Source organism: Thalia democratica, chromosome 8 (genome assembly GCF_965202585.1).
Source record: "Thalia democratica chromosome 8, ktThaDemo2.hap1.1, whole genome shotgun sequence".
In the NCBI taxonomy this organism is placed as follows: domain Eukaryota; kingdom Metazoa; phylum Chordata; class Thaliacea; order Salpida; family Salpidae; genus Thalia; species Thalia democratica.
Genome location: NC_139172.1, coordinates 55,727,946 through 55,737,247, shown reverse-complemented (window position 1 = coordinate 55,737,247; position 9,302 = coordinate 55,727,946). Strand labels below are relative to the sequence as shown.

Here is a 9,302-nt window from a genome sequence, read left to right as displayed (position 1 = left end):
AAAAAATATTTTAAAAATAATATCAATTTTAAAAAGATGCTCTTAATCTACTTTAAATGTGGTTTTTTATAAAAATATTTATATGGTAAATTTTTGTTTCAAATCAAAATTTCATTACTTTACATGTAAAAATTGTTTGAAATTCCAGGTTTTTCAGAAATTCTCAAATTCAAACTTTTTTCAGATTATTTAACTATAAATTTTCAGATTCCAAGATTTACCGGGACTTAAGTTTTTTGGCAACACTGATTATTCACACTTATATACAGTAGTATAAACAATATTTCAAATTGTATCAGCTGTAAGATTTAAAATTTAACATATATTATAATTCAAACCAACACTGTGTATTGACCGAAACATACATCATAAATTTAATTTGCCACTCTTTAAAAAAAAAAAAGCCAGTCTTAGTAACAAAAAACTAGCCTGATATTTTCGTATACAAAAAAGTAATTCAAGTAATTAACTGAAAAAAAGACTAAATTGGTCTGAGATTTAAAGTCTTCAAATGGTCATAGTCTGAGGTTGTAGCAAGGTTTAGTTATTTATAAAATTGAATTTGAACTTACTTGATTCACAATGTACAAACTTAATAAATTTATTATCTTTGAATCTAGCTTGTATTAAATTGGTAGTTTCAAAAAACAGCAATTGTTTATATCAGTATGCAATGCATAACAATTAACTTCATTTGCCTAAAAACATTATTTGAAAAATAAAACTGTGTACATAACAAAAACTATTTTAATTTATGTCATATATATTGTTTTAAATGTTTCTGAACACACTAAGAAATTACATTTAGATACAATAATGTTAGACATTTATGCATAAACTAAACTTAATCTAACTGAAGCAGTAAATAAAAAGTGGTTTAAAATATGAGCATCTGTGTACACTTGTGTGCATTGGAATTAATTTTAAGTGAAAAAAACTACTAAAAAATCGAAACGTGTTAAAACCAAAGTGAAATAAACCTTATTTCTTATTATTATGTTATATTTAATGTTTTTGTGTACACTTAAATATGATATTTAGTAACAATACATCTATAAAAGAAACTTAGGTATAAAATACGTTTAGAATGAATACCTAAACTGTAAAGAAATGCTATTTTATTTAATTACTGTGCATTACTTTTGTGCAAAATAAAAAACATTTGCATTTGGTTTATTTACTAAGTAGCTATTATATAACTGACTTACTAAATCTAAGCACTCTTTACACTCTTCTTTCAAATAATTACTTGCTGTTGTAAGAAGAAAGCTATTATGAAAATTAGAAAATACCCTGTTAGAAAGCTAATTTGTTATTTTCACATTTTTAAGCTAATACAGTAAAATCTTTTTATTGTTTAAAAACTGTATACATGAACTTAAAACGAAATAAAACAAAACCAAGTTACCAGTAAAAATTTAACTTAAAACATATTGTTGCTCAGCGGGCCACATTAACATGCTCGCGGGCCACAAAAATTTCTTTCGCGGGCCGCAGACCATTCAAGTAAAAAAACGTGCTCGCGGGCCGCAGATTTACCCTTCGAGGGCCGCAATTGGCCCGCGGGCCGCAGTTTGCCGACCCCTGCGTTAAAAGGTATCCAAAAGGTGAGAGACTCGATAACCGAAAGATTTTTTGCGCGCTAGGTCCCTTAGACCAAATATTTTAAGTATTTTTTATTTTATTGTTCAATAAAAATAACAATAAAATCAAAAAAATGATCACAAAGTTTTGATATTTTCGGCTTCTATAATATCACAATCGAAAACGAGTTCAAACAAAATGTATTCTTATTTTTTACAACTTTAAACTTAAAATAAGAGAAAATTCGTAAATCAAGGTTTAGCTATCATATTAAAGAAGTTTAATGCATGTTTGTTTTATCATAAAAACTCAAAAAAGGAGTAAAAAAAAATAAAGAGTTTGAGATTTACTTAACAAAAATACTGACAAATAAAATACGCGAGATGATTGTTGTAATAATTCCATATATTACCACGGTTGCTATTATTTCCACACGTCATGAACATGTAATCATAGTTAACTGGCTTTGCTGGAGTCCCTGGATACCACGAATACTGAAAACTAGAACTCACTGGGGTTCAATCACTATTATACCACACGCCCGATGTTTTCCTCAATCCAATCCAAGTATTCATATTCGAATTGACTTTTTCGCAAAGGTCTCTGTTTTTAATTTAAAAACTTTATTTTTATACCTAAAAAAAGGATATTTATTAAAGAAAATACTTGAAAATATCGATAAATGAAAGCAAAGCTACTGGCTATTTTATTCAAGTAGTTCAAAATTTACGTTTTGTAGTTTTTTTTATCAGTTTTTAAATATATTCGACTGATCGCACATATATCTTTAATTAAATAATATTTTAATCTACAACATTTTTAAATTTTATATTTATCACATTGCCTTAGTTAGTATTTATACCAGAATTATTTATCAATTTATTCAGAGAAAAGTTTTTAATACTTACACTCTGCCCTGTTGAGTATCAACATCAGTAAAGGCGAGATGTCCATTATCAAAGGTATTTGCACAATAAGCTTTAGCATCAGTCCAAGTCTTTGGTTCAGATATTAATTTGTAGGTTATTTCTATAAACAAAAAAACACCTTATTTTAGTTGATTTTCATAATCTTCTTTTTCACTCATTATAATAGTAGAACAAAACCGTACACTTGACTCAAGTTGATAAACTTAGCAAGAATTTTAACAATCACAATTGTAATTTTTAAAGGTTTTAAAATGTCAAAACTTTATACTTACTTTTAATTTATTGTTTTAAGTTTTTTGCTATCTATATAGAATATAATTTAACTTTTTTCTTTGATTAACAGTAAAATTTCTACAAGTATAAAACTTATTTTTATCATTTCAATAAGTATAGAAAGGTCTTTGTGTTTTGACAAAATAAATTTTAAGGATGGACAGTATTTAAAATATCTTTCAACACATTTAATTGCATAAAGTTTGAAATGTTTAGGAATTTAGTTATATTTTAGTCATTAAGTGTAATTCGTGATAACCATAAATAAAACTAACTTTTTGTAACAATTTTTTTCTCAAATTCAATGACTTTTGCTTCAAATTTTTCAGCCATTTGATTTAGTTTATGAGTCTGATTTTGCACCAAGTTTTCTAAATACTCCAATTTTTCCTCATATCTTATCAAAATTTCGCTGTTATTCGCTCCTTCGCACCCTTGAGGGCCCAATTCACCCTTCTCGCCTTTTGGACCCTGTTTTCCCCTGCTCAAAACGTTACCAGGGTCGTTCCCGTGTTGCTCGCTGCCACAGTCGAGTTTCAATTGACACGACTGGCAGCTAATTTGAGCAACAAGCAACGAGCTGATAAAAATAACGAGCTTAAGCATTTTGTTGTGAAAATTTGTCGCTCAGTGTTGAATTATATATTGTTATTTCGACAGCTGCACTCAGTTTTAGAAGTGACGTTATTGTTCGCTAACTTAGTTATTTGCAGCTGTTAGCATTTGTTTTTATTTTTAGCAGTTGTGTACTTATGCCCTTTTCATCAATTGTTGTTTGTTTCAGTTCTTATTATCAATCAATTGTTTTTCAAGTAGTTTAACTTTTTCTTGACCTAAAAATACTTCACATCGAATGCAACGGTTAACACTCATGTTTAATTTTATGGATATTTGATAGCTTAAAGATACTTTTTTCATTATTTTTAATACAGCTTAATAGAAAAGAAATATGTTAACTAACATACATTTCAAAGTTAATATAAGTTAAAAAGTTTTTTCGTCTTTTTAAATAGAAAATATAATGTAACTTCAACTAAAAAAAAAATATTATCATAATTTTTTTTCTAAAAAAACTGATGGAAAACTGTTTTAATAAAAAACTTAGAAGAAAAAAAAAATTAATAAAAACTTTGAAATTTATATCAAAGTTTAAACAATCTAACAGAACTTTAACTTAACAATTTTAAAACTGTTCATTATAAGGTTTTTTTTCTAAAAATAATCATGTAAAAAAATTTAACATTAAACTTTTAATCAAAAAATAAATTAATAAAACCTTAGAAATGTTTACCATTCTTGAAAATTTGAACATTCTAACATAAAATTCCAAACAGACCGTTTTTTAGTTTTAGTTTTAGTTATTGACAAAACATTTGTGTTCAAAACATTGTTTTAGTATTTTAATGATCAATAAAACATCTATCTTGGTCATACTGTTAGAATTTTTTTTTGGATATTTTGCTGACTAGTATTTTGCACAATTGTCTGATGTTAAAATATTAAAAAAATAATGAAATAATTTTTAATTTATTATTAAAATGCTGCTTGTGTTTTTGATTGAAAATTTAATTAAAAAAGTAACTTGAACAATTTTAGAAAAATATCAAACAAGTTGTTCTTTTTTTTTTGTAAAACTTGTTGAGCCTATTTTAAATTTTAATTATTATCAGTTTAAACTACGTATAATAGTTGTTTTTTTATTATTCATCAATTTTACATTCAAATAACAAATTGTTTTATAAGTTATCTGTCTAAACAGTTTTAAACAGTTTTTCTATTGAGTAAAATATTAGGTTTTGATCCAAGTTTTTGTAACAACCCCTAGGCCAGCTTGAAATATAAAAAAAAGTTATTCCTATTTTGTTATTTTTACAACTTAAGTTCTTAAAACAACTTGTTCAGTTATTATATCAGAAAATCAATGGAAATAATATTATGAATAACTTTTAAATTGTAGTACTTGAATATTCCTTATCAATTTTTTTTTGAATTTGCTGGTTTAAGCTAAATTCAGATTTTATTTATTCAAAGTTATTAAATATAAAAAAGTAACTACTCAATTAAATGTTTTGGTAAAAAGTTTGGTTATTACTATGATGATGCACCAATATCACGATCGTCCAGAGTGACTCACCGTGTCATTTTGTCGCTTTGCAAAGTGACGCACCGTGTCATTTTGTCGCCGTGACAAATTGACCCTCCGTGCCAAACTGACGCACCGTGCCAGAGTGACCCACCATGTCATTTTGTCGCTGTGCGAAAGTGACGCACCGTGTCATTTTGTCGCCGTGCCAAAGTGACCCTCTGTGCCAAACTGACGCACCGTGTCATTTTGTCGCTGTGTCATTCTGACCCGCTCCCGCCTGCCTTATGCGTCCTAACAAGGTCGAAACCGGTCAAAGATTGTCTCGAATGCTGTTGTTGTTGATCGAGTAGTATAGTTCAACACTTGTTGTTGATGGCACGAAGCATCTAAACTTTACTGATGATGGCCGAATTAAATACTGATTAAACCAACAAGGTGATTAAGTTTGTTTAAACTAAAGTATAATAGTAAGTTTTTAGATAATTTTCATTTAACTAGTTGTTAGACAAATAATTTTGGCAGGTTGCTGAATTTTGTTACCCCGCTTCAGATAAACATATTTGTATATTTATAAGACAAATATTTTTTTAAATATATTATATGTTAATAATTTTGAACATTTAAGTTAATTTAAGAAATGTATTTAAGACTAAATAAGTTTCCTTGCTTTTAAAATAGTCAAAATATTCTATTAATTATTTTATTATATATACACTAAAGATACACTTATTCAATTCATAATTGTTAAACGAGTTGACATTTCACAGTACATTGCAACAACTTTAATAAGAAGGTATCTTTGTGACAGAAAAGTCTTCTAGACCTTTTGTTACTCCACAGGATCCTTCCGACCATTCACCTTCATCAACATCATAAAAAAGTTTGAACTTGTTTCTTGGAATGCAACAACTTTGTTACCCATCGCCACGCACTTATAATAACTAAAACCAAGTGGTAGTTTAAGAGAGACAAATTTTTTACATTCGTAGTCAAAAGTTTCACAAGTAGCAGTTCCGTAATCAATAACAAACATTTTTTCTTTTGCAACAAATTGTGAAAGAAGTGAACATTCTTCATGTTAGGCATTCTCGTCCATTCATTGGCGATACGGCATATAATTCTACTGAGTTCAATAAATTACGGGTACCATATTTTCCTCCACTAATAACTACACTTCCTTGAAAAACTGCACTTCTTCTTGCAACCTTCATATTACAAACTTTTTTCCAATTTTCGACTGATTTTTTTTTTTTTTGAATCAAATTGTAGGCAACAGTTAGTTGCATAAGCTAGTTCATTTTCTGTATAGAAGCCTCCCCCTAACACAAACAGTTTATTTATAAAAGCACAAACACAAAAATACGGACGCTCATCACACATATTAGTTACTACACTCCAAGTATTAGAAGTTGGTGAATATTTTTCTATGCTTCTCACCGTATCAATACCGTTATCACCACCAAAAACATAAACTTCTCCTTTCAAACAAACAGCTTCGAAATTTTGTCTCTCATTGAGCATAGAAGGTACTTTTCTATTATTGTGCAAATTGCTTCCGTCTATCTGATTTGTCGTACTTACAACGTCATAATTTCTAGTATCATATCCACCACATATTAACAAGTTAAATTTGTTTTGACTAAAACATCTTCTTTCACAACAAATACTAGAAAAGTCTTTTAAGTGGTTCTTATAAACATGTTTAAACATTTTAATACTTTTCTGGTTTTCATTTAATGAAGAGCAAGAATCCAAAACAAAGTTCAACGCGGGATCTGACAACAAAAAAATTCGTACTTTCAGTAACACTGATTTCGCATACTTGCTACGTTCTTCACTGCTGTGTTTTATCCAATTATTTGCTGCAAAAATATTTCAACTTCTGAGTGAATATTCAATTTGGAACTTGCAAGTACTTTCGCAACAAGATTTATGTCTAGATTGAAAAAAAATTGAGTTTCAATCACCATTTGAAAACAACGCTCTATATATCTTAATGATGTTTCGGCTGCACTAGACATATTGTGGGTTTTGGCAACCGTGTAAAACGTAATTACTTTACTAAAAGTTATTTTGTCTTCCACCTGCTTTGTCAGTTCTTTATCATTGTTCAGCATAAGACAATTCAAATTTAATTTTGAGATACATTCATATTCATTTTTCTCTTTTAAATCTAAAAAATATCGACTATATGATTTGATATGGTACCCTACTTTCAAAGTCATATAACGTTTTAGCTTTTTAGATTTAACTAATGTTTAATTATAACTTTATGTTAACAATCATATAAAATCTAATTAAAAACATATTTTACTTAATCTCAAATTTTAATTTAGTATTTCTTACCATAAAGTACTTAAACAGACTTTTAAAATATATAAGTTTGTAAAACCAATATAATGCGAAAAGCAAGTTTTATTTATTTTAAGTAAATTTTTACAACTTACAACTTTATTCAAGCTTAAGTTAATGTATTTAAAACTAAGAATAACAACTATTTCTACATGATTATGCACAATTAAACATATCAAATTAAGAGTAGGCAGCGTATGGCTTGCTAGCTTGGTCTGGCAAGCTGAAAGAAAATGTTCAACTTGATAGTTTAACACCTTGATAAGCTAGTAATTTATGAACATTACTGCTTTTCAATCTTGGTAAGAAAAAAATTTTTTTTGAGGACCTTGTTGAATGGCTATGTATTTTGTTTATATTTTCAAAGTAACACTTGAAATTTACTGGTAAAAGATTTTGTACAAGTCTTTTATAGTTAATCTTAAAATACCATAACATTTATTTTATCAGTTTTTGATAATTTATTATACTATTTAAAACAAATAATAAATGATGAACTTTACCACACGACCATTAACAACAGTATCCGAGAGAACTTACGACCGGTTTCTTCCTTATTAGTGTATAATATTTACCTAGTTTAACTAAGTTTTGTATTACAGACTTTATCATTCTTGAAATTAGTTTGTGAATAAACTCAACCAAGAAAGATATATTTATTTATGATAAAGTCGAGCTGAATTGAATCAACAATGCCTGTGATTAAATGCCCTCTTGAGAGTTGCACATATGAAACACCAGACGTCGATTCTTCTGTAGTTGCCTCTTTGCTTATCATTCACAACAATGTTCACATTGGTGCAAATTCTTTAAAACCAAAGCCTCCAAAGATGGACCGTCCTCGAATAGGGACAGACTGCAATGAAGAGGGTTGGAACATTTTTGTACATAAGTGGACTATTTTTAAAGATAGCATAGAGATGACAGATGTAGAAAAACGCCGTCAACTGTACCAGTGCTGTGAGGAAGATCTAGGGGATGCTATTCTGAAGGGACATGAAGATGTAGTAAATTTAAGTGAGCAAGAGCTTTTAAGGATGATCAAGCAGCTTGCAGTTATTCCTGTTTCAGTTGTTGTAAGACGATCAGACTTTCTTAGTGCAAGACAGGATTTGACCGAAAATACTAAATCATTTGCCGCCCGTTTAAAGGGAAAAGCCGGTACATGCACGTACACATGTAAATGCCCAAAGGATAGCTGTAATCAAATGATAGATTTTACAGACATAATCCTAAAGGATGTCATGGTAACAGGTTTAGTGGATGAGGATATCTGTAAAGAGGTGCTAGGATGGGAAAGTCTAGATGAAAGAAATGTCAATGAGACAATCGGTTTTATTGAAGGAAAAGAGATGGCACGTGATGCAATATCGAAACCTGCTGTTACAGCCTCAGTTTTCTCATACAAATGCTCAAAGAAAACCACACAAAAACCAAGTGGCAAAATAACTTGTGGCATATGTAATAAATCAACTGATAAATTTGTTTGGAGCAGTAAAAATATGAGATATATTGAGTGTTTTTCTTGCAAACAACGCTGGATAAAGTCCCGTAAAAACGTTTATCAAAGTCACCAAAATTATGCTGATGAGTCAAATGCACTTGTAGTTGGTGGATTGTATACACAAAACTTTGATATCTTTTGCAGCCGAGGTCGTAGGAAAAATATGTTCGAGCGTAAAAACGTCAAGAAGAAAAAGTAGGTACATGGGCAAAAAAATGTATTTCTACACACTGGATACCGACGAAAACCGCAAAAATCCCAATGCAATCCTTACCTACCTCCAAATGAAAAGAAGTCATTACCTTACGTCAGAAAGAGTGTTATGACTTACAATAACCCGCAGATCTCAAAAACGTGGCGTGACATTTGGAATAAAAAGAAAGAATCTCTCAGTATTCGTTTTGTTAAGTCTCTGAAGAATATAAGTGAGAACAAAAAATCTTTGCCACCTTTAAATTGCGGTGATCATGTCGTGATACTAAATCAAACAGGTAACTTTCCTAGCAAGTGGGGGAAAAGTGGAGTGGTGGTGGAAGTGAAGGACTGTCAACAATGTGTTGTCAAAGTTGAAGGA

General features: G+C 29.4%; 1 protein-coding gene across 1 annotated transcript; it reads right to left on the bottom strand.

Annotated features, from left to right (window-relative positions):
- Positions 1-1,739: 1,739 nt before the first annotated feature.
- On the bottom strand, positions 1,740-6,893 carry LOC145843323 (uncharacterized). The gene is made up of 6 exons (XM_082950785.1): positions 6,840-6,893; positions 6,310-6,435; positions 5,140-5,201; positions 3,062-3,366; positions 2,493-2,613; positions 1,740-2,187 (listed from the first exon to the last, which is right to left on the bottom strand). Exons 1-6 carry the CDS (start codon positions 6,891-6,893, stop codon positions 2,103-2,105), a joined length of 753 nt encoding a protein of 250 aa, XP_082806911.1. The 3' UTR covers positions 1,740-2,102.
- Positions 6,894-9,302: the final 2,409 nt, after the last annotated feature.